Source organism: Diabrotica undecimpunctata, chromosome 1, assembly GCF_040954645.1.
Source record: "Diabrotica undecimpunctata isolate CICGRU chromosome 1, icDiaUnde3, whole genome shotgun sequence".
NCBI lineage: Eukaryota > Metazoa > Arthropoda > Insecta > Coleoptera > Chrysomelidae > Diabrotica > Diabrotica undecimpunctata.
In genome coordinates, this window is record NC_092803.1 from 150,241,533 (window position 1) to 150,268,248 (window position 26,716).

The 26,716-nt window shown below is 34.1% G+C and overlaps 1 protein-coding gene across 1 annotated transcript; it reads left to right on the plus strand.

The window, feature by feature from the left end:
• The first annotated feature begins 271 nt into the window (after positions 1 to 271).
• LOC140440812 (retinol dehydrogenase 13-like) lies at positions 272 to 26,683 on the plus strand. Its single transcript, XM_072531179.1, has 4 exons — positions 272 to 504; positions 13,335 to 13,658; positions 18,243 to 18,556; positions 24,970 to 26,683. Exons 1-4 carry the CDS (start codon positions 354 to 356, stop codon positions 25,162 to 25,164), a joined length of 984 nt encoding a protein of 327 aa, XP_072387280.1. The 5' UTR covers positions 272 to 353; the 3' UTR covers positions 25,165 to 26,683.
• Positions 26,684 to 26,716: the final 33 nt, after the last annotated feature.

The window sequence follows — 26,716 nt, forward strand, 5'->3', positions numbered from 1 at the left end:
TTTTACATAACCTAAAGATCTATATATAAAATCTGTCATATCCATAGACATTTGTATTGTACATCTATGGTAATATCCTGTTACTCTTCTTCACATTGCGGCTACAGAATACCATAAAAAGGATTAAGGGAAGTATTACATTTTACAGTTAATAATTAATAATAAAGTTAATAATAATATGTTGATTATATGTTAATATATTTTTATGTGTTAAAAATATATCTGATAACTTTGTGGTTATCTACTAATTTCAATCAATGACGTAGAGCGCGACTTTTGATCGCTTACGGCTCACAAAATTTATAAACATTTAGTTTTAAATCCGAACACTTATTATATTATTTAAGTAAAAAATGATAATTTTCACTGTGTTATTAACTACATTAATAATAATTGTAGTAGCATGTTTGTGTTTAAATATATTTGTTAAATTTCAAACTGCTTGGTGTAGGAGCAATGTGTATCTAGGAGGAAAAACAGCTATAGTGACAGGTGGTAGTCAGGGTAAGTGTTTCATTTTGTTTTTGTTCTAAGAGAGTTTATCTAAGATAATTTTAAGGGAATCTAATAAAACCTAACTTTATCAGTTTGGTGTAAGGAGGGGCTAAAATAGAGAGAAACCTGTGCACATACGAATTTTTTAAGTGTGAATTTTTTAAGTGAATTAAAAGTATACCTTCGTGATTGGCATAATTATCTAAGAATGGACGAAGAAACGTAGATGCAGTTCCTATCACAAAAATAGACACTAGTATACGAGAAGCTATACGTTCTTTTATCAGGTAAAAGGCAAAATTGCGGTATTTTGCAAAGGGAAGCTGTTACGGAAATTTAAAATTTTCAACCAGAATATCGTCATAACTAGCAGCATCATTCTTGAGAGGTGTCGTACTTAAGTACTGAAAAATTACTTTCAGGTAAAAAATAAGCAATTCAAATTAACATTAGTAAAACTGTTAACAAAAATCTGAGTAAAACTGTAAATCAGTATAATTCTAAAATAAAAGAAGAGGCGGATGAAAAATAATCTCGGTGGAACCATCTCCATAAATTATTGTTAGCAAGTGAGATCTGAGCGAGGCTAAACTTTTGTTGGGCTGTTTAACTAAACATTTTCACACTTAAATCTGAATGAAATAATACAACAGGTCAAGATGAGTTGAGCAATTTCAGTCATAAACAATGCTTCATATATTAGTTTCTCTGCGATTACTCGTGTGCGATCTTATACATCTTGCAGTTTACTAGAGAAATTTTTGTTAAGTTCTCTCTAAATTTGGGTTTCTTTAAATGTTCTTCCATAGAGTATAGATTGTTTATTGTCAAAAGAAACTATTAGTTAATTGACTAATAAAAAAACTGACTGGGAGAGCTTCAAAATAAACCTTGAACACAAAATTAATCTTGCTGTGCCATTAAGAAACACTAGGCAACTTGATGACGAATTAGAAGTTTTTATAAAAAATATCCAACAGGCAGCTGGAACAACTATCCAAAAGAAATCAGAGAACTCATAGTAGAAAAAAGGAAGTTAAGAAAAAAATGGCAGCAATACAGAGCTCCACGAGATAAAACTAGTCTAAATAATGCTACACAAAAACTAAAAAGGGAGATACAGAATATAAAAAATTCAACAATTAATTCTTTTTTAAATAATTTAACAGCTGACCAGAACACAGATTATTCGTTATGGAAGGCAACAAAAAGAATGCAGAGACCAATTATTCATTCTCCTCCTATCAAGTTGGAAAACGGCAACTGGGTTAGAAGTAACGAACAGAAAGCAGAACGATTAGCAGATCATTTAGAAAGCACGTTTAAACCCAACGACAATGATGGTGAAGAACTGAGATGGAAAGAACCATTCCAAACTGAAGAAAGAATAACGTTGACATCACTTAGAGAAGTATCAAAGAGATAAAAGAGAATATAAATCCTAAAGAAGCTCCAGGATATGATCTCATAACAGGAGAACTATTAAAAAATCTACCAAGAAAAGCCATAGTTAAGCTGACACACCTCATAAATGCTGCTTTTAGATTGAGATATGTTCCCAGACTCTGGAAAGTAGCCGAAGTGATTATGATCGCCAAACCAGGTAAATCTCCTAATGAAGTGACATCCTATCGACCAATATCACTCATTTCGGTGATGTCAAAACTATTTGAAAAACTTCTATTGAAAAGATTAAAACCAATAATAGAAAGAAAAAATCTTATACCAAATCATCAATTTGAATTTGGTAGATTTGGTAGGTCTTCCTTTAACACTACTCTTTAAAGTCAACAATCCCAATTGTAATGGAGGTGGGACAGAAGCCACTGAGTTTGTTATTTAACCAAACGGAGGCTCGATTGATAGGGATTCCTCTACACCTTTATCTACTAATTGTTCCTTCATTTCCTTTTCTAGTCCGTAAAAAATAATTAACATCGGTTATTTGTTTCCGGGTCTTCAAATAACAGATAATTGGAAATTCATAGCGAATGAGTGGTGGAATTTTTTTCATTGCTTGGATGCTTTGGATAGAAAACTTGTTTAAATCATATCACCAGCAATTTGTGGTTCATATTTCTACAATTACATGAAGACATATAGTATGGATCTAGTTGCTATTACTAATGAAAATTATATTATGTGATTTCGGTACGAAAGAACGGATCTCTGATAGCAGTATTCTAGAAACACAATTATTTTTGAAAAATTGCAAAAAAACCTACTGAATATTCCACCTCACTCTGATATCGGAGAGAAAAACCTGCCATAGGTGTTTGTAGCAGTCGATGTCTTTTCCTTATGAACCGACAAGTTAAACCTATTTAGGGAAAGTGATCGGAACAGCACACAGAAAAAAAAATTTAATTACAGATCATCGCATTGTTGAAAATACGTTTGCATAAATCTAGTAGCCTGTTTTCGTAGTTTTCACACAGCCATCATTTTGGAGGTACAAAAATATTAAATCGTCAGTGATGACACGTCGACATTTAACTATACCTGTATATACATACACGAATTTTTTGATGGCGATAGTACAAAAGATTGTACAACCGCCAGTGAGTTGACGATGCAAATTTTTAAGCTTTACAACGAACTCATCCTGCTAATACGACAGTATCCGCCAAAGATACAGGAAACAATTTTATGACATACTTTGCAAAGGAAGAAGTGCCTTGGCAAACCGATTTTGTTAATTAAATGAACATATAGGGAAACGTATTTAATTTTTTTTAGATACGAACTATACAAAATATACAAATAATTCATACTTACAGTTTAAGAACGAATGCCTGGGAATATCTTGGTCTTCAAAAACGAACAAATCATTACCAAGTATCATTAAATGAGCTTAAATACTTTATCGGTGTCAGCTCCAGACTTCATTAATTTTTCTACCTTTTTCTTTCTCTTCATAAAATTCTTTCCATAATACGTAAGTTTTTTTCACAACTGCAATACGATCTGCTTTTGGATCTCTTGCCTTTAGTTTTTGTATCAGTTTTTTATTTATCGTCTCCTTTTTTCCCCTATCGTGGTACTTTTTGCTTTTAATGCACCAGAGGCATGGCTCCTGTTCATAAATCGAAATAAATTTTTCGAGACATTCTCAATGTCCCTTTTTGAAATACTCTGAGGCGCGATAGGGGCACTCTTATAGCCAGATGCTATTCGTGTGGGAGTCCTAAGTACAATAACTCGAACATGGTAACCCTAACCGATCAATGCAGGCTAGCGTGAGGTAATTTTTTCCTGTGTTCTCTGGCGACTTATCCACGAATCTGAACTGCTTACTCAGACCTCAAGCCTCCTCTCCGGGCTTCGCTTTATTCAGCTACTTGGTGCTCAAGGATTTGGACCCTTTGTACCTAGGTTTTGAGGTTTTGGTAATTTTTTTTGTGGCTTTTGCCTTTTGTTGGTGTTTTTAATTTTTTTTTGGTGGCAGAAGCCGGTTTTCAAGTTTATTGTGTTTTTTTAATGATGTTCTGAAATAAAAATCATATTAGTGGGTTTATACAGTGCTGTGAATATATATGTTACTAAAGCTACGAACTTATCTGCTATTTTACATATTGGCCAGTATCTGTTGTTTTAAACGTTTGTGCTTCCATCGATGGAACGCGTCATACGAACTTAATCCTGGCTTTTTCAACCATCATGTCAATCACTCTTACTTGCTGAAGTCCGCTGAATAAGAAACATTTAGCGATTTATCTGGCTACATTTACTGCTACATTACTTTAAATTGTTAAACCTTAATCCAGTATGACTTCCAGGTATTTAGCCTATCTTTTCTATTCGATGAAATTATTTTGCACTGTCAGTTGTTCCCCTTGGTTTTACCTCCTCTTTTAAAGAGTACTGCTTGCATTTTTTTCGGAATTTATGGCTTTTCATTATATATGCTCCATTCTTCTATATTGTCTAACGCTGTTTGTAAATTTTGCTGTTTCTGTATTTGGTCGCAATCGCTGTGTCATTGGCATAAAGGCTGAATAGTGTTCCAAGTGTTATTGTAACATCGGCGGTCTATACTCTACTCTACACAGTAAGGGTGACAGGACCGTTCCCTATATGGTACTCCAGCTTCCGGCGTTCTAAGTGTGGACAGGAACTCTGTCCTATTTGAACTCTGAAGCTCAGGTTGCCCAAGTATGAAGGGATTAGTCTCTTCATGGCTCCACTGTATCCATAGCCTCTTATTTTACATGTTAGTCCTTTATGCCAGACTCTATTAAAGGATTTGCTTAAATCCAGGAAGGCTGCTCCTATGTGTTGCTTATCGTTGAATCCGGCTGCTATGTAATCTGTTAGTCTGATTACTTGTAGCTCGGTAGAGTGGTTTTCTCTGAAGTCGAACTGAGGTTCTGGAATTATCAGACCGGAATTCTGGAATTCCGGTCTGCTTCCGACTGAAGTCTGCTGAGTATGACAAGCTTTCCACAATCTTGCTGACTGTTAGAAGTAGGATTATCGGTCTGTAGTTTTGTGGAAACGTGGTGTCTTTTACTGGCTTTGGAATCATGATGACATGGGCTTCCTTCCATCAGTTTGGGAAGACACTGTATCTCAATATTGCATTTGTTATATTTGTTAGAAATTCTATGGCTTTTCCCATCGGAAGCACCAACATCGATCGATCCCTTCCTCTTTAAGTGCCGTCTCCCGATCGGAGGTTGGATATCATCATCACTATCTTTACTATATCTTCTGCTGCTGTAAAGAGTTCTATAGAACTGCATTTAAACCAGTCCTTTAAATTTTTCAACCATGACGCTCTCCTTCTTCCTACACTCCTTCCTCCTCTTATCTTTCCCTGTATTATCAGCCTTAGCAGTTCATATCGCTGTCCTCTTATTACGTGTCCCAGATATTGTAACTTTCTTATTTTTATTGTGTTTATTATTTCGTATTCTTTGCCCATTTCTCGCAATACTTTCGTGTTTGTTCTGTGTCCATGCTATTCTAAGCATCCTCCTGTAACACCACGTTTTAAAGGACTGTAACTTATTTATGTGTTCTTGCTTTAATGTCCATATTGCAGTATCGAAAAACGTAGCATCTCAGTGCTCTTACTCTCAGTTCTAATCTAAGGTCTTTGTTGCAGAGAATTGTTTTCATTTTTACAAACGCATTTCTTGCTATTTCTATCCTTGCTCTTATTTCGGTTATTTGACCATTATTGTCTGAAATCCAGGTTCCTAAGTATTTGTATTTATTAACCCTTTCTATCGGTACATTTCCCAAATGCGTGTTTGTTGGTATATCGATCGACCCCGCAATTGGTCAAAAATCAACTGTTTAAAACTTGTTTAAGTCTTTCACACTCATACTCAATTCCACTTGCGTAAGTCTTACTTGCACCTTTAAAAAGTACAGAATTTCCACAAGTCTCATGACGCTTGTACAGTTAACCTTCTTGAGCAAGAATTAACATACACACGTTCCCGTTTACTTGTGCAATAAACTTGTGGATGTATACTGCTCAAGTATAGTGCAATGTCTATGGGGGCCTTAAGAGAACAACATTAAAAATAATGTATTCAATTAAAACCAAGTACATTAAATAAATTAGATAAGAGTAAATTTTTCCGAATTAAAGAAAAAGTAAAAAAAAATTTTTGTCAGCAATATTTCTTACCAAAATAATTTTTGAGTATTAAAAGAGTTGTAAATATGTGTGTTTGACGCTTTAAAAAACTGAATTGCTTACAATTATGTATACGGTTGGATGGATAATTTAAATTATGTATCGCATGAGTTATATTTCTATTTAAAAACATCGATAACATCACGGCGTAACCGGTAAAATAAAAATCTTGAACAGAACATGAGTTTGAAACTAAAAATTATACAGAATATTTTTAAGACATCAGGCATGTTTTAATTCATTCATTTTATTTACCCAATACTATATAGCTACTACGTCTAACTTACATAGAATATGATTTTCTTAAAAACAAAAATAAATAAATAAATTTTTCATATATTTACTGTTTTGTATAAAACTTAAGAGGTAGGTGGTTAAATGATATTAGATAAATAATAATGAAGAAAAATGCAACATTTTGTTTGTAAATAAATTAACGAAAAATAGCAAATACAACTGTGAATAAATTATGATATTAACTAGCCTTACTCATTATTGATGTCTGTATAAAGAATATAGACTCACCTTTTGAAATATTGATGTCGTAAGATTCTTAGCCAGTGGAATCTCGTTGGTACCACGTCGTCGAGACGCCGAGGCCCGATAGCACGAGAACCAAAAAACTCGGTGCGTTTCATTCGCTGCTTAGAGATGAAGTGTCGTCTTGAGATCGTCAGAAACCACCCTCTGTCCACGTTTCGAGTTGGTCGGTAGCAAGAGGGTATACCCATAAATCACTCTATTGTATTGCGATTTTGAGTGGCGATAATTTAAGTTAATTGTCATGGTAATACGATACTTTGCATCAGTTTCTATATTTGTGACACAAAATACAAAAGAGAAGCCAAATTCTCCGTACTTAAAACATAATAAATGAGATAGCCAGTTTAACAATTTTACGAAATAACAGGAAGTAATATATTTTAACAAAGTCGTTAGAATACAGCATTGACTTAGATCACATTATAGTACACTAAAAGAAAAATATTAAATGTAAAAATATGAAAAGAAATACTACATACTTTCCCAAACAATTACTTTAAGGATTCTGAAAAAGTCACGTCTCTGTAGCAAAATAAATAATTTTTACCTACAATTACATACGATGTAAGAAATTTATGCACGTAACTTATCTGTCCCTTTCTAAAGAGAATGCGAATCTTACCATGGGATCGAACTTATAATTAACTTCCTCTTCTTCTTATACGCTTCCAGCATCTAAACGTTCATCTGTCCTCCAGCAAGAGTAAAAATTCCCCCTACATTTCCAATTCCGTAACTAAACTCTTATCTCTTACAGTTACAATTTTTTTTCATCCAGGTCATTCTTCCTTCTATTCTAGCCAATAAAATCTATCATAATATCTCATAGTTATTACCTCCTATTATATGTCCCAAATATAAAACTTTTTGTTATTTTATAATTTGTAACAGTCCACGTTTCGTTTCAACTTTTCTTAACACTTTCTCATTTGTTACATCATGATTAAAATGTGATTTTAATTTGAGAGATCTTGTTTCAGGGCACTATGGACCATATTATTATGGACCATATATAATATTTTACCATGCTACGTTTTAAGCGTAGAAAAATTTTCCTGTCATCGCAGTTCTTATTTTAGATTTGTTCATCACCATGAAGATATTTGAACTCGTCAAACCTTTCCAAAAATTTACTATCTACTAAATTTGGATTTTTAGGACTGGTTATCTTGTTTGTTAATGATCATAAACTTTGTTTTATCAATAATTTTGATTAGGCCAAATACTTTTTCTGTTCCGTGTTGTTTACCTCTTTTAATTGGTTGTGGTGTTGGGCTTCCACTGCTAACATAACTGGGGGCAAGATTGAAATTTTCTCCAAAATAGTGTCAAATAAAAAAGAACATAAACATGACACTTTCTTACTTTATTATAAACTTCAACGTACTTACAATTGACATAGGACACGGTTGCGACTTACATTTGGTCGGATCAGCAAATATACTCACCAGATTGAGATATGAATATGAATGCTTTGTGTTTAAATTCGTTGCTTTTTAAATATGCGGCTAAAGTTCTTGCAAGGCTTGTTTTTTACAATAATAATTTTCATTTATTTATTTATTTATTGTTTTACCAATGTCACATTCGGATTTGACCTAATTTTAATTCGAATGTGTGTAAAACAATTTGATTTGGGTTTAATTAGAAATTTAATAGATTTATTAAAATTTCTTAAGATTTTGTTTTCCTTTACCGTACATGGTTTGAAATCGCTATCTGAAATATCTTCTTCACATAGATAAAAGGGGAGATAAAATACAGCCTGGCATACCCCCTTACCTTAATTAAGCAAGGAAAAGAGGAAGAAAAACGCGGATCAGGATGGCAAAGGGTTTCCTGGTTGAAAAATCTACGTACGTGGTTCAACACAACAACCACAAATCGATAGGCACTACAAGAAGAAGAAGACACCTCCTCTGCTATTTGCATTTCTTGAGTTGACAGTAAGTTTTTGATCCGGAGCTTCTGTCGATTTATTTCAATATAGATTTTAAATAATCTATAGATCCCTTGTAGGGGAAACCGGGGAAATACTGCGCACGGGGGAATATCGCGCATCAGTATCTTGGCAACACGGCGTAAGTATTGCAACATTCAACACAGTGCGCCGTCTCGTATTTGCTAGCCGACCACATGTTTGTAATATGACTACATTCGTAGTATTGGTTTAGACAAGGTAACAGATTGTTTGTTTTTCGTGTCGGGGTAATTTCGTGCTGCGCGGTATTACCCCGTGTAAGAATTTTTGCTGATATAGTGTTTTTATTGCATTTTAGATTCCAAAATGCCCCGTGCTTACGTTCGGGGAACTGAAAGATTAAAATGGATAGAAGATGAACTAAAAGCTGCGATCACTGCTATACGATCTGGGCGAAAAATATGGGAAGTAGGTCGATCATTCAATGTTCCAGAATCCACTCTACGTGACAAACTAAAGTCCAATAGCCATAAAAAAATAAAACTTGGCAGGAAACCAATTTTTAATGATGAACAGGAATCCACCATAGCCAACCATGTTAAAAAGTTGGCGAATATGTGTTTTGGAGTCACAGCATCAGAACTAAGGCGTTTAGCATACCAGTTTGCTGCAGAAAATAAAATAAAACACCGTTTCGGCTCGATAAAGAAGATCGCTGGTGAAGATTGGTTAGAACTCTTTTTAAAACATCATCCAGACATTAGTGTTAGAAAACCCGAAGGTACCAGTCAAAACCGCATTTCTGCATTCAGTAAAGATGAGGTTGAACGATTTTTTAACAATCTGCTCACAGTTATGGAAAAGTTCAAATTTCCTGAGAGTCGAATTTTTAATGTAGATGAAACGGGCATTTCTACGTTCCAGAAACCATAAAAAATTTTGGCACCAAAAGGTCAAAAACAAGTAGGATCCGTAATATATTGGGAAAGAGGGAAAAATGTTACCATAGTATGCGCTGTAAATGTTTCAGGACAGTTTGTCCCTCCTATGTTATATTCCCTCGAATACGTATGAATTCACAATTAATGAGAGGATGCCCAATTGGAGCAATCTACAGATGTTCAAAAAACGGTTGGACAAATGAAGAGTAATTTTTTGACTGGATAAAACATTTTTGTCAGCATATAAAGGCCTTCAGTGCTTCTCATATTGGATAACCATGGGAGTCACATTTCTTTGGAGAATTATACTTACTGCAGATCACACGGAATTGTTATGGTTTCACTTCCCCCTCATACCTCACACAGGCTTCAACCTCTTGACCTAACTTTTTTTAGACGCCTAAATAATGCTTTCAATCGAGAGTGCGACTTGTATCTAAGAACCCATACTCATGAAAAGATCACATATTTTGAACTTGCTTCCATTTTTAACAGAGCATACCTGAGAGTTGCCACGATGGACAAAGGACTATCCGGGTTCCGTGCTGCTGGAATATGGTCCATAGATCCTAATAAATTCTCTTAAGATGATTTCAGCTTAATAGATCACATTGAAGTTTCAGATATGCACGTTGTAATGGACTTAGAAACCGACGTTATCAATGTTGACAGGGCCCTTGATCAGTCGAGATGTGACGAAACTCTGCAGAGAACTCCACCGAGAAATACCGAACCCCAACCAGGACCATCGAGATGTGATGAAACTATGCACAAGACTCCATCTTATAATGCCAAATTGAAACCTGGAACGTCAGGAAATATTAAAACTCAGTTTAGTATACCCATTGAAAAGCAAGCTCCTCTTCCTTCCAAATTTATAAAGAAAAGTTCCAAATCACGTGCAAAACAACACTCAGAAATTTTCACTTCCACGCCACTAAAAACGCATTTAGAAATAAAACAAGAAAAGAGAATTATTAAGAAAAAGCTGAAGAGGCCAAAAAAAAAAATTAAACCAAGAAAAAAACAACAGGAACCGTAGGAAAACTGGCTACTAAAGCAAAGAAACGACCTGTACGCAAGAAAGCTGGAGTTAGAAACTTACATTTTGATGATTCTGAGTCTAAAAGTTATGATGAGAGTAAGCTTTATGATGATGATGAAATTAGATGATGTAGATCTAACATTAGAAAATGAGGAGTGTTTGGTGTGCGGTGAATTCGGACGAGACAAATAAATTTGGTACCGTTGTGTAATGTGTTCGAATTGGGCTCATTCAGTATATAGTGGTTGGGACTCAGCAGTTAATTATACCTGCGATATTTGTGCCAAGGTCGAACGAAAGATAGTCAGAAAGTAAAATTATCTCTCTAAAATGAGGAGTGTTTGCTGTGCGGTGAATTCGCACGAGACAAAGAAATTTGGTACCGTTGTGTAATGTGTTCGAATTGGTGTCATTCAGAATGTAGTGGTTGGGACTAAGCAGTTAATTATACATGCGATATATGTGCCAAGCTCGAACGAAAGACAATCAGAAAGTAAAATTATCTCTTTAATGTTTTTTTTTAAATTTTGTCTTTAAGAAAGCTGTTTTGTTTACAATATTTGCTTTATTACAATCAATTTTTTTTTCGAATAAAGATTTATTTAATTCTGCGCAGAATTACCCCGTACTTGGGGGAATATCGCGCAATGATAGTTTTTTAAAGTAAATTTTTTTCTTCAAAATCCGTTAAACTTTAATCCTATTTTTTATGAGAATAACGTACACAAGATATACAAGTTTCAGTAGTTAAATTATGGAAGTTTGTTTGCACATAGGAAACTTTTTGTAAGTATTTTACCTTAGGTGCGCAGAATTCCCTCGGTTTCCCCTATTAACTCCAATTTTTTTGAGTCTGTTTATTATTATTTGATGTTTTATGCCATCAAAAAAATTTTGACAATTTTTAAATGCTATAAAGGCTCTTTCCATATGTCATATTTTTTAATAATAAATTACATACATTACATGGCTTATCAATTGTATTTTTAAAATCAAATTTCATTTTACAGCTGACTTCACATTTTTTTTTGTTCTTGAATGAAACATTTTTAGAAATACTTTTAAGGCATGACTCATTATGCTTTTAAGTATGTAGTCTTCACAATTGTACGCGTTGGCTTTTTTTGGCAAAGTCATTCAGATAGTACTTCTCGTCTATCACAAATTTTGATAAATAGCCGACATAAATGTTTTTACTTACTTATTTACTCTGTGGCGTTAAAACCCTTCGTAGTTTTTAGCTGACTTGGCAAAATACCTTCATTCGTTTCTGTCTTGGGTAAGCTCCATCCAATTCTCCAGGCCCATAGCTTTAAGGTCTCCTGCTATGTTATCTCTCTAGCGGAGTCGAGGTCGTCCACGTGGTCTTCTTTCAGTTGGAGCTTCTTCCCATACCAGTCTTACTATTCTTTCGTCAGAATGACTTCTTAGTTGTCCCGCCAACTGGAGTCTTCTGGACTTTTTTCTTTTATTATGTTATCGTCTGGATATAGTTCTTCGAGCTCTTTGTTAGTTGTGATCCTATATGGCCTTGCTGCTCCATCAAGCAGAGGACCAAAGATCTTCCTTAGGATTTTTGATATTGTTATTCTACCCAATTTTTAGAACCATACTTTTCTTATTGCGGGATTTCGCAGAGGTATGATAAAAAAATACTGAACAACTGAAAAGACTGAAATGACTGAAACAACTATAACCACAGATTGTATATCTATAGGTATATAAATTATATATACTGCATTCTGATACGGCTGTGTATAGTTGTAGAATTTCTTAGTCTCAGTCTCCTTATCTGCCATTTACTTTCTTTCATTCCATCTCTCTTTTGTTTGTGTTTCTTGTTAGATGTTGCAGACATGTGGTCTCTTAAAATTAACAATTGTTAATTTAGTCTTGATAAAATCAGCGTAGTCCACGATAAGAATGATATGCTTCCCCTCTTCGGGCACTCCTAGAGTGCCATATGCTTTTTTTTTAATTGTCTTATTTTATTTCATATGTCCCTAATTATTATGTTATATTTTTCAGTGTTATTTTTTAGTTTACGCCATTCTTCCATTCTATTAAGGATCTCTTCTGTCATTCAAGATTGCTTTGATTCTCGCTTAGTGTATTTGACCAATATTCTTCTGCAGTTTGCTTCCCATTTGATTATATCCCATTTCTTATTGCTTATTATTTATTATTGCTTCCCATGTGATGATAAGTGTTTCGGAGTTTTTCTATATTATAGACTCAAGTTCTTCGTTTTTGTTAGTTTCCTTTAAAGCATCGATGTCTTACCTTATTTTTTTTGTAAACCTATTGGTTTTTCCCTAAAATTAAAGTGTTCTATTAGAGGATTGTGGTTTAAGTGAATGTCCGTTCTAGGACATGTGACCCGTCTCACGTCATTTCGAAAATGCCTATTGATCATAAAATTATGGATTTGATTTCTTACTATCTGTTGGCAAGTACCCTGGGAAAATTTTTATGTGTAGAGACGTCTTGAAAATATTATCAGTATATACAAAATAAAATTAAGCAGGCAAAGCAGATACTAAAAAATAGATGCGCAGACATCGTCTACTTGAAGGGGAACAGTATGGCCTTAAATAAATAGCTTTAATATTGGTAAATAAATACATTGTAAACGACTATATCTTGATTTTCGTTACTTCCTATTCTTATACTTGTCTAAAATACTCTTATATCTCCACATTTGTTATAATTATTTTAATCAATAGTTTTTTCCAGGAATTGGCTACCACATTGTCCTAAACCTGTTATCACGGGGATGCAAAGTAATAGTGGCTGATAGGCTTGTAGATGACGAAATCAAACAACGAATAATTAAAATAACAAAAAATCGTGAAGTTTATTTTGAATATGTGGACTTAGCATCGTTTAAGTCTGTTAGAGAGTTAGTTGAGAGAATTAAAAAGAAAGAAGATAAAATCGACATATTGATAAATAACGCAGGCATTGCAATGTGGTTTGGTCCTTTATCTGAAGACGCCTTGAGTGTAGTTATGCAAGTTAATTACTATAGTCCGTTTTTGATCACTCATTTGCTAAAGGGTAAGTAAATAATATCATTACATTACATCGTACTTTTTACTATCCATTTTTCCATGTATATATTGTGGTCCATTCATTCCGTTTGACTTTCCTTTGAATATTTATGGTTTTTAAAAAAACCATTATTTTGACGACGTTTCGGCAAGGTGGCACTTACCATTGTCAAGTTAGTTAGTCATTCTTCTTGCTAGTGCTTGAAATAAACTGACTCTCCCGGTCGAAGCGGTTACTTATATAGTCAATCTTGGCGCGCTTGTTATAAACGTTTCTTGGTAACGGTTCTTGTGATTGTTCCTGTGAGATAATAGGTAGGAGGGATCGTACTCGTCGGTCTTGTTGCTGTTTTATTTTTGTCTTTTTCTTCAATACCGTTTTCCATGTCGTTGAAAGTCTTTGAGCACCATCCCTTGGGTTGAGACTGTTAGGACTATTAGGAATAGAAATAGAAAAAAAGTATGGGTAGCGAGATATGGTAAAAATTTCAATAAGTGATTACCGGTGGAAATAAACTAAAAAAAATAAATCTATTTGCTCCTGTTCCACCAGTGAGTGCGGCAACTAGTCAGCGTCTGTTCACCTAGTTGGTGCAGCGTCTTTAGGATCCAGGAACTTAAAATACCTGTTGCTATAACAAATGAGTAACTGGGCCCAAATTACACGTAACGGTATAATCGCTAAGTTACCCCAGGTGGACAATCCACTAGTTTAAGGATGGCAGCAACTAGGGACTTGGTTTGTAGCAGACCCAGATCTATAAGAAAGTGCTCGAGCGAGTCTAAGTGCTGGAACAAAATCCCTAAAATGATGACAACCGAGCCAATCTGTAGCTCTAAATTGTGTAAGGTAAGCAATCTTTGTTTGTTACCCAGTCGATCTTCTTCTTCTTGTGGTGCCTATCCGTTACGGATGTTGGCTACTAGCATGGCAATTCTAACTTTATTGACCGCAGCTCGAAATAGTCCTGAAGTGGTCAAGGAAAACCATTTTCGTAAGTTCTATAGCCAAGATATTCTTCTTCTGGTCCCCTCTTTCCCTTTCCCTTTCCCTTTCCCTGTAATATAAGTTGCAGCAGGTCATATCTATGATCGTTTCGCATTATATGTCCAAGATATTCTAGATATAATTTTAAATGTTTTATCCATCCGACGTAGAACCTCAATGTTTGTTATTCGGTCCACCCAGGAGATCCTCAGTATCGGTCTATAACACCACATCTCAAACGCCTCGAGTTTTCCCATGGATGCCTCGGTTAGTGTCCATGATTCAACCCCATAGAGCAGCACTGTAAATACGTAGCATCTCAATAAACAGATTTTCGTTTTTAAGAGTAGGTCGTGGCTCTTAAATATCTTGCTCATTCTGACAAATGCTGACCTGGCTTTTTCAATTCTTTATTTTTTCTCAACTGAGTGGTCCTATTGGTCGTTTATGGTGGTTCCTAAATAGTAGTAACGGGGCGCTTGGAGTATTTGTTGCTGATCTACCAGTAATTGACTAGGTGGAATATGCTTCTTACTGATGACCATGTACTTTGTTTCAACATATCTTACAACATAAACTACATATCTGATGTTATTCAGGCGCTCACTATTTATGAGAATACCCTCTTCGATATGCTCTAAGGCCTGGCTCATGACGTGTTCCGAAAAGACGTTAAATAATAGGGGAGAGAGTATGCAGCCCTGTCGTACTTCTCTCTTTATTGCAACTTCTTCTGTTGCAGTTGCCTTTAGTATATATTCATGAGCTTATCGTGCTTGATTCTGTCGAAAGCTTTCTGGTAGTCGATAAAGCATACATAAATATCGCAGTTGACGTCTCTGCACCTTTGAAATAATACGTGAACCGCGAACAAGGCTTCTCTTGTAATTAACGCATCCCTGAATCCAAACTGCGTTCGTGAGATCTGTGACTCTCATTTCTGATAAATTCTTCTGTGTATTATCTTTAAGAAGGTCCTAAGAATGTGGCTCATTAGACTGATAATACGAAGTTCTTTGCATTTTTTTGCATTAGGTTTTTTAGGAATAGCTATAAATGTAGATTTTAACCAGCTCTCTGAGATTTTTCCCGAGTCATATATTTTATTGAACGTTGTCGTAGGCCATTTTACTCCTTCGTCTCCCATGCTTTTTAGAAATTCTGAATGAAAGTTGTCGGGCCCTAGTGCTTTGCCTGCTTTGGTTGCTTTATTTGCTACTTTGACTTCGTCTTGAGTGATTGGTGGTCCTGTGTCGTATTTCATAATTATCTGGTTGTTATCTCTATCGTCATCGAATGTCTTCTCAACGTATCTCTTCCATATATTCTTTGTTTGTTCAATGTCTATTACCGGGTCGCCATGATCATCAGTCATATGTCCTGATCTCTTGGGTTTGTACATTCCTGCTGCCTCTTTTACCTTCTTGTGGAGATTAAACGAGTCGTGTCTACTTTCCAATGATTCTATTTCTCTGCATTGATCTTCCAACCATTTGTTTTTGGTTTCTCTAATAGTTTTTCTTATTTCTTTGTCAATTCGTTTATACTCCCACATGTCTCTGTTTTTAGCCCAGTCGATAGATTTAAAGATATATAGTGGACTAACGATATGATTTTAAATTATAGAGTTTAAGTCATCTATATTCTTATCCTTTGCTACTAAAATTGTTCGTTCACTTAACGAATTGTAATTTTTGTGGTTAGCAATGATGTTCGGGAACACTTTATTAATAAGCTTGTCTTTTGTTGAGACAAAATGTTAAAAATTCGACGAAAATGAAAGCAGGCCATTTCATTATTCGACACAAATACGGCCATTACCGATAGCCAACAATTGCTTGTGGAACTCTTCGACAGAAAGAACGTTTGTCAATGTAACTTACTTATTTGTAGTAATTCAGTTTATTAACTTATCTTGCATTTGCTTCTGTTGTGGGTTTAACATTGGTACATTCGTTCGAACTAATTGGTTCAATGCATCTCAATCATATTCACTTCCGAGTTCCAATTCTCGATTAAATGTGACGTTGAATTCACGATTTGGTAAGGGGAATTCTAGCTAAACTAACAAACTGCCACCTGCAGTTTAGCGGGCAAAGTTATATATCTCCTCATTCATCTGTAGATTGGGATTCAATAAACTAATACATCCACTATGGAGGTGGATCTAACAGATCCACATTCAATTGGATAGGGGCCTTCTTCAAGAGTCACAACCTCTCTCTTGATACAAAAGTAAGAATGCTGCGATGCTACGTCTTCTCTGTTTCAGATTATGCGAAATGAATCCAGATATGCTCTTCTTCAAGCCATCCTGCAAGGAAAAATATTTGGAAAACGAGGTCCAGGAAGAAGAAGAAAACCTTGGTTAAAGTACCTTAGAATTTTCCGCGCTGCTGCAGATAAGACAAAGATTGCCATGATGATCGCCAACATTCGTAACGGATAGGCACGTCAAGAAGAAGACACTGACACAAATTCTAGTTGAAATGTCATGTCACATTTCACCCTTGTGCTTTTTCGCAGTTTACGTGGCTTTGATGGGAAGCATGCCGAAATATTGATCGCAAAAAATGAGCATACCTGAATTAGAGGTGCAGAAAAATTTGCTTCAAGCAAATTGAGCTGTTGAAATGCTGCGCTAAATGATGGGTATACTAGGCCTTTGACAGTTCAAAGTAATTGAAATGACATCGAGCAACGAGAAGTAATTACTATTTTATTGGGAATAAACCACAATTAAAGGTTAAAATAAGTTTATTGGCGTTTCAATCTCCACTTCGGAAATTGTTCTCAAAATAAAAACATAAATAAATTAAACAATTTTACATTTTAAAGTAGACGACTTTAAAAATGCCAATATGAGATTTTTTTCCTGGTTTTTTCCTCATCATTTACTATGGAATCGCTAACAGGAGAATTTAACTGTCATCATGGCATGTGGTTGTCTTTTTAAAGACGAATTACATGCTATGATTTTTTCTGATGGATATTCTCCAGTTAAAGTTGATTTTATGTAATCGAATGACCTATCTTACACTAAAGTCGTTCCGGGAACGCAACTGAGCAATATTGGCAATATCATATTAAAGTCGTCTAGTTTAAAATGTATAATATATGTCTGAACTGTCAACATAAATGAGTCAGTTAAAATTAAATTATAAGAAGAATTTTTTCACCACGAATAAAAAACAAAATTTGTTTAATTTATTTATGTTTGTATTTTGAGAACGATTTCCGAAGTGGAGATTGAATCGTCAGTAAACTTGTAACTTCAATTGTGCCTTATTCCCAATAAAATAGTAAATAGTTTAAAATGCCACAAGAAATAGCTTCAGAACAATATTGAGCAACGAGAAGTCAGGAGGCTTCTCTTAAATAGCGAATTAGCTAAACCGCAAATCTAAGCTTACTGAAAGCTTTTTAATTTGTTTATTTTTCTACAATTTTTTAAAAGATATTAGAACAGTTTAACATTATTAAAGTTAATTTAATTGTAAACCCAATCTATTATGTTATAAATAAACCTAGAAACGAAATAGTTTTTAAAAAACTGTTTAGATTCTTAATAGTTTTTATCAGATAATTAACCTTCTTTTTTAGATCTTTTAAAGAAATCACCATCTGCTAGAATAATGTTCACATCCTCAGGATTAAGCTTTCTTGCTCAATTTTCAGAGACTAGATTCAATAGTGATGAAACTAATGATTTAGAATATAATAGCTCAAAATTTTGTCTCATAGCCGCTGCAGATAGCTTTGCTAAAAAATTAAAAAAGTACAATATCACTTCAAACTCTTTTCATCCAGGTCTTGTTAGAACAGATATGTCACGAACATTAATGGATCGTCAAATGTCGTGGCCACAATTTATTTTAGGATTTTTTGTAACTGCTTTAACAATGGTTGTTGGGAAGGTAAGTGTTTGGCAATAAATGAAATCAGATATTTACGCTTTTGAACAGCGTTTTGCTTTTGATCCCGTTTTCTTTTTATTTCTTCTTCTTTATGTACGAACGGACGCTGAATCACGCAATTTGTTTAATATACTATGTTGTATGATTTTGGACTTCCGAAGTACCGGGTGGTCCAATAAGCCGATCTCTCGGCTATATATCAGAAACTATTCATGTTATAACTTTAAAAGAAAAAATTCCTTGGTAAAAGTGACCAAGAGAAATCGCTGGAAATAAGTTTCTGGGTTAACCGCTAGGGGGCGTAACCTGTAAAGAAAAATTTGAAAACCAGTTTTTTGTGAAATATGCCCAATTATACCAAGTGTTAAATAAGTAAACTAGAAAGAGGCCTAAATTCCGCACAAAGTTGTTCAAGTACTTTTTTTTTATTTTTTCAAATAAAGGGTGGGGTACAGTAGAAAAGTATTTGTGGATAAATACCTATAACTTTGGTTTGGATCAACCGATTTTAACGAAATTAGTGTCAATACAAAGAGTGTGGATGAATTAATTTACATCTACTATAAAATAATTGCATTTAGTTTTAATTGTCATGGGTAGAGGGTACTTTTGAATAGAAAAAATTAAAATTTGTTTTTATTTAAAATTTTTAATGGAAACACCTATTTATTGTAAATTATAATGGAACTGGATTAAATTCTTAACAAAATGGCGCAAGCCGCATGTTGATAGCTTTTGTCGAACTCGAGATATGAATAAAAACGTATAAACATAAGTAAGTATAGTATTGACTCACCCTTTATTATAACTTAAAATTAAATATGTGAAAGATCATACAAATGTCTAAATCATTAAAACTTAAAGTCCAATTAAATTTTCAAATTGTTTTCCATCGTTGTCCACACAAAGATATAATCTTTCGCACGTAGACATAACAGCTACCTCAATCTTAGTTGTGGATATACTATTTATTGCGTTTATAATGCGCTGTTTCATGTCGTCTCGCGTGGTTGGTCAAGTTTGGTACACTAAGTCCTTCAATCTTCCCCACAGATAAAAGTCTAGACATGTTAAGTCTGGAGATCTAGCTGGCCATGAAAATATACTTCCCCTTCCAATCCATTTATTCGGATAACTTGCATAAAAATAATCTCGAACTCGTCTGGAAAAGTGCGCAGGACACCCGTCATGTTGTTATAGCATATCTCTACTTGTTTGTAAGGAAATATCTTCCAATAAAATAGGCAACTAATTTTCCAGAAAATCCAAATATGTTTCTTCATTTAAAGTTCTATCAAAGAAATATGGACCTACGATCTTTCCATCAACTATACCACACCAAACATTAAGACTCCATCTACCTTGAACCTGCACCTCATGTATCCAGTGCGGATTTTCTTCAGCTCAATAATGCATATTATGCAGATTAACACCACCCGCACTATTAAACGTAGCCTCGTCTGTCCACAAAATTTTTGACATGATATGCGGTTGTTCTTCTAGCAGACCTAACATCCAATTGCAGTAATCCAGCCTTGCATCAAAATCTCTCATGTAAAGCTTGGTGGAGAACTACATGATAAGGATGCAGTCTAAAAAACAGAACAACAAATATTGGTGAAAAAGAAACCACTATATTTACTAAAACTCAAAAAATCTTGAAAAATCCACAATTGTTTCACAAAATAAATCGTGCATAAGTATTTTTAAGAAACAGATAAAAGGATAAAAGCGCCGTGTTGCCGTTTTTATCGGAATATTAAAATAACAGTTGAATCTAAAGTTTAAAGGGGATTCCAAGTTTCTGACCTAAACGTTCACTCTATATTATGAAAAACCAACCTGTGATGTTTTAAAATCCTTAGAAGAGTAGTTTTGGGTATGTTTAATTCTATAGAGATTTGCCGACTACTTATATGTGGATTCTGTTGAATTAAAGCAAGAACATTGATCGTTTAAAACAAAAGCAACATCGTTTAAAACAAGGACGATGAAAACTACCAGTTTCTCTTAATCTTCTTGCCTTTCTTTCAAATACTTCTTTGCCATAATGTCTCCTATCAGGATATCTTACAGAATATATACGTGAGGCAATAGCGGCATTTTGGTGACATTCGAAATAAACTACAAACAAATCATACAATTCTGCATTTGATATACTCATCACGAAATATTAGTACTGATAATTAATTGCTAATATTAGCAAAATTAATATCTATTGAAAAAAGTTCTTAACAATGTTTTGACTGCTGTCAATAAATAAACAATATATGATCTCCCCGTCAAATTCATTGTCGTAGCCTACTTAGTTTCGAAAAAACAATTTTTAATCATATGAAATAACAATGGTCAAAATCGGTATCAACGTTAAGATTCTTCTGCTATAAAAAAATTTTAAAGTACCTACTGACTTATTTTTTAATTTAATTTATAATACAGGGTGAGTCAATACTATACTTACTTATGTTTATGCGTTTTTATTCATATCTCGAGTTCGACAAAAGCTATTAACATGCGGTTTGCACATTTTTGTTAAGAATTTAATCCAGTTCCATTATAATTTACAATAAATAGGCGTTTCCATTGAACATTTTAAAGAAAAACAAATTTTAATTTTTTCTATTCGAAAGTACCCTCTACCTATGGCAATTAAAACTAAATGCAATTATTTTATAGTAGATGTAAATTAACTCATCCACACTCTTTCGAATGACACTAATTTCGTTAAAATCGGTTGATCCAAACGAAAGTTATAGGTATTTATCCACAAATACTTTCCCACTCTCTCCCACTCTTTATTTGAAAATATAAAAAAAAGTACTTGAACAACTTTATGCAAAATTTAGGCCTCTTTCTTGTTTACTTATTTAACACTTGGGCATATTTCCCAAAAAACTGGTTTTCAAAGTTTTCTTCACAGGTTACGCCTCCTAGCGGTTAACTCAGAAACTTGAAAGTTATTTCCAGCGATTTCTCTTGGGCACTTTTATTAAGGAATTTTTTCTCCTAAAGTTATAACATGAATAGTTTCTGATATATAGCCGAGAGATCGGCTTATTGGACCACCCGGTACACTGAGGATTAAACACACCACACACCAACTCTGGTCCAAAAAATATACAAATAAAAAATTTCGGACCCAGCTGATCTCTTCCATTCTTGTTCCCTAAAGTCGCTTTAAATTAAAGTTGCTCTTCTTTCTATTCGCGGTTATTCTTTCTCATGGCTAATTGTGATAAGCCAAGAAATGCAACCACAAAATGTGTTAACTGTGGACAAAGTCATCCAGCAAACTATCGATGCTACATTGTAATAAATTATAAAATATTATAAACAATTGTATAAAAAAAAAACTTCCCACTCATACCCAATGCGATAATGCCAAATAAAGACCCACCAATACTAGGTCAAAATTTTCAAAATAAAACCTATGGACAAGCAATATCACAAAATATAACTAAAGTTGCCAAAAATACACAATATCTAGGTACATCAAACGCAAATATCAATATTAAGCTCGAGTATTTCAAGTACAAACTAATGAAGATGAATGAGCCTATTACAAATTTAAAAGAGGTTATTCTTTGTATGTGGGTATATTTTATTTATTACAAATTTGGAAAAACGCACTCAAGGACAAATCGTAAAACAGAAATGGCTAATCAATTAATAATCCTTAAATGGAATGCTAATAGACTTCTGCAGCACCAACAAGAACTGCAGATAATTGTTATCCCATATGCCGATAATTCTAGATTATAGAAAAAAAATGATATATGTACCTTATTGTCGAAACACATTTCACCAATGAGTCATCTATAAGATTTAAGAGATTTATGACGTAAAGTTAAAGATGGAAGCGCAATTATTATAAAAGGTACCTACTGCATAAACAAGAAATAGGGCATAAGTCTGAACAAATACAAGCTACATATGTGAATGTTAAAACAAAAACCTACAAAATTGTAGTAACAGTATTATATTTCCCATCAAAGCATTCGATCAAAAAGGAGCAATATATACACTTTCTTAACAGACAAGGATACATATTCATTGTGGAAAGTGACATCAACACAAGGCACACTTCTTGGGGAACTAGATTTACCACAGCTAAAGGCAAGAAACTTCTGACAGCAAGCAATCAGCTTAAATGTGAGAATATTGTGAGAGACTATGTGAGAAAAGCTATTTGCTTATTTCTTTATTACTCATTTTAAAAGAGAAAGTGTCCTCCATTTTTTTTTAATAGTAAATTGTCAAAATTAGTTCAAACTTTCTATTTATGTGTAGCTTTTAGATGAAAAATGAAAAAATGCAATGAAGATATGTCTGATATAGAAGAAATTAATGACTCAGATGACGGAGAATGGAGCGAAGAAGACGGAAAGATTGTAACCAAAGGAGACCATAATTCAGGTTCAGAGATAGAGTTGGAAGACATTGAGGAAAATGAGGCTGTTTATGCTAGTGACTTCGGTTCCGCTATGGAAGTAGATTCTGACAGTCTGCCTGGCGAAATCGGTAATAACTTGATGATAGATGATTTGTAAAATGCACGATATCATTATAAATGATATCGTGCATTTTACAAATCTGTATATTAAAAAAAAGAGAGAGGGGGTTAATTATAGCAGAGAAAGAGCAGTTAAAGTTACAAGTAAATCTGAAATGATGGCTTTGTTTGAATTATTGTTTCTAATTGGTACTAAAAAAGGAAGTCGGACTAATATCCAGAAACTGTGGACAAATGACGGACCAGGTTTGCCAATTTTGAGGGCCTGCATGAGCTATAGGCGGTTTCAATTATTGCTGCGTTGTATAAGGTTTGACGATAAAGAAACACGAGAACAACGTCAAAAATTGGATAAACTGGCGGCAATTAGAGTATTTTTAGACAAGTTATTTTTAGACAAGACAACTGTAAGAAATATTATAATCACAGTTACTATGTAACCATAGATGAAAAACTGGAACCTTTTAGAGGACGATGCAGCTTTATCCAATATAAACCGACCAAATACGGTTTAAAAATTTTTGCGCTTTGCAATGCCGAAACTTATTATACCAGTGCTTTTGAAATTTACTGTGGCAAACAGCCTGAGGGACCCTACTGTAAATCTAACTCTCCATCTGATATAGTAAACAGACTAGTTGCGCATATAAAAACTACTAATAGAAATCTAACCACCGATAATTGGTACACCAGCTATCCTTTGGCATGTTCACTTTTGAAACAAAAAATTACAACCATTGGTACTCTGCGAAAAAATAAATCAGAAATACCTCCTGAGTTTTTGCCCCACAAAGATCGTGCAATTGGATCTTCGTGCCATGGTTTTCAAAAAGAGGTATGTATGGTGTCTTACGTTCAAAAAAAGTCAACATCTGTAGTATTACTTTCTACTATGCATGATGATGGAAAAATTGACGAGAAAACTGGAAAGCCCGAGATAATTCTTGACTACAATAAGACCAAGGGTGGCGTCGATACAGTCGACCAATTATGTGGGGGATATTCTGTTTCACGAAACACCAGCAGGTAGCCCTTAGCATTATTTTATGCTCTTTTCAATGCTGCTGGAATAAATGCCCAGGTTTTATATAACAGTAACCAAAACAACGCAAAGAGGCCAAGAAGAATTTTTCTTAAAAATTTATCATTTCAACTTATGAAATCTCACCTAGAGAAAAGGTCTAAAATGTCGTCGTTACCTTCAGATATTCAGTTATTTTTAACGACTTACAAACCTAAAGAAGATGCACAAAAACATGATGTACCAAGAAAAAAGCGGGGACGTTGCGCCATATGTGGAAGACAGAAAAATAAATTTACGTCACAATTGTGTGACAAATGTGATAATTTTGTCTGTCAATTTAATGGAAACTGATGAAAGTGACTAACTTTTTATGTTTACAGTGTTTGTTATGTAAAATATACGTTTAATAAATATTTAAAACAATTTCCTAAAACTTTATTTACTTATAAGCCATTTAAACAGTTCTAGAACTTTAATTTGCTGCTGGTAGCATATTTGCACCACGCGTCCACTCACGCGATAATTATAGGCGCGTCCGCTCGAGGGTTAAGTAAAAAACAATGTATAGTTAACTGTAAAACACAACAACGGTTTACAAGACCATCCTTTCTTAAAAATTGCGAAACGTAATACTTATTCGTTCAAACTAAGTTGGCACCACTGGCGCCATGCGGTTAAATAAATTTTCTAGTATTACAAATGACTTCTTTCCTTTCCGTTTAAACCCTTTCTTTAGATAAAGAGAATAAATAAAATGAAATAAATGTGTTGGAAATTGAAAACAATACTTATTTATTTTAAGTAAATTTTCATCAAGTAACTAAAAAATTAAAGAATCCGTTTCCATTGATAATAAAAACTTTTAATCTGTTTTAGACTGCTGAAGAAGGTGCTCAAACTGCCATACATCTAGCATGTGCAAACGAAGTTGAAGGAGTAACAGGAAAATTTTTCGCTGAAACGGTGCCAAGATTTAAGCCGGGATTAGCGCATGATAAATCGCTTTGCAATGCTATTTGGCTGCATTCTGAGAGAGTTGTTGGACTTAAAGATGAAGAAAAACTGCTTTAAAACTTTTTCATATAATGCGAAGTTACATAAATGTAAATGTTATAACAATTTTTATGAGTTGTTGTTTTTATTATTTAACGTCCTTTTTTTTTCAACATGAATTTTTTTAAATAAAAACAGTGTCAATGGTCATTGCAGCCGAGACACACTAATTTAAATAAAAACATTTATTATTATTCATTTATCAATGTAGTGCCACTATAAACATATAGTTTCAAAAGTTACCTACGCATCGCCCAAAATTTTCGCTATTATTAACTATTTTCAGAAACTACTGTTATAGATCATTTATAGAAAAATATCATATATTTTTTTAAAGAGATACTGTTTTTTTAAATAAAAAAATTTTGAAACTAAAAAAATTTATTTCTAATTAAAATGTATTTAACAATTTTATTATCGTGTATTTCCACAACAGATGTCGATGCAAGCCAGGATTCGAGCTCTAATACTGCTAACAAGTCGATCAGTCATTTCCTGTGGCAGATTCTCCCATTCTTCTCTACAAACAATTGTAAGTTCATGACGGGTTATAGGAGGTTTCTTTGGTCATGATCAGTTCTGGAGAGCACATCTCAAGCATGTTCAATGGTAGTCATTCTGTCATTCTGTCTCAAGGTAGTCAATAACTGCTTGGGTTTTATGTAGGCGGGCGTTATCATCCATAAATATAAAATTTTCACTCACAGCTCCTCGCAATATTCTCATATGAGGTTCTAAAATCCTTGTGATGTACCTTTGTCCTGTTAAAGTTCCGTCAATAACCACTAATTCCGTGGGTCTACCTGCCAAAACGAAATATCACTGCCACCAGCGAAAGAATGTATGGGATCGGCATGTGCTAGTTCTGCAGCCCTTGTTGACTCTCGCCAAACACAAATTTGCCAGCTATCGCTATAAGCAAATTCTGGTGTCGTCTGAAAAAAACACAAAATTTCAAAACCGTTGAGGGAGCTATATGTGTTCTTGAGGCCACATGTTCTTGGATGCGGTGCAAAACATGTCTAAGTTGTAGCTGAGGAACTCTTATTGGTCGACGACTCCTCAAACCTTACTCTAAAATTCTTCTTGTTATAACCAACGATACTCTAACTCCTGTTGCATGCCTAAGGTCTCTTTGGAGGGCTTGTACAGACAGAAGAATTTTTCCGAATAGAACTTTTGATATATCTATTCTGTTGTTCATTGGTAACTCTGAGTGTACCAGAGCGAGCTCTATTTGTATCGAATTTGCCTTCAGAAACCTATTCCATATCCGTGAGACATCACTCAATCACTCTGAGAAACACCCACTCTTTTCGCCACGAACCACTGTGAATGGCATTCTTTAACTAAACCGATAATTCTTGCACGGTCCAACTCAGAAATTAAATTACGCTTCATTATAAATCACGTTTTCACAAATAAATGTTTACAGCTTGTCAAAACCAGACCAATTAAATGAGTATTTAAATAAAATAAAAAACCAAAAAAGGTGTATTTTATATAAAAAAAGGCCTATTAAATATATGTGATAAGGGTACAGATTTGTAAAAGTGAAAAAGTCGTAAAT

Bases quoted from the DNA above. Each gene is read 5' to 3' on its own strand.
- LOC140440812 (XM_072531179.1), top strand. From the start codon at position 354: ATGATAATTTTCACTGTGTTATTAACTACATTAATAATAATTGTAGTA. The intron at 505-13,334 runs GTAAGTGTTTCA...AGTTTTTTCCAG, and splicing joins AGTGACAGGTGGTAGTCAGG to GAATTGGCTACCACATTGTC. The intron at 13,659-18,242 runs GTAAGTAAATAA...CTTCTTTTTTAG, and splicing joins GATCACTCATTTGCTAAAGG to ATCTTTTAAAGAAATCACCA.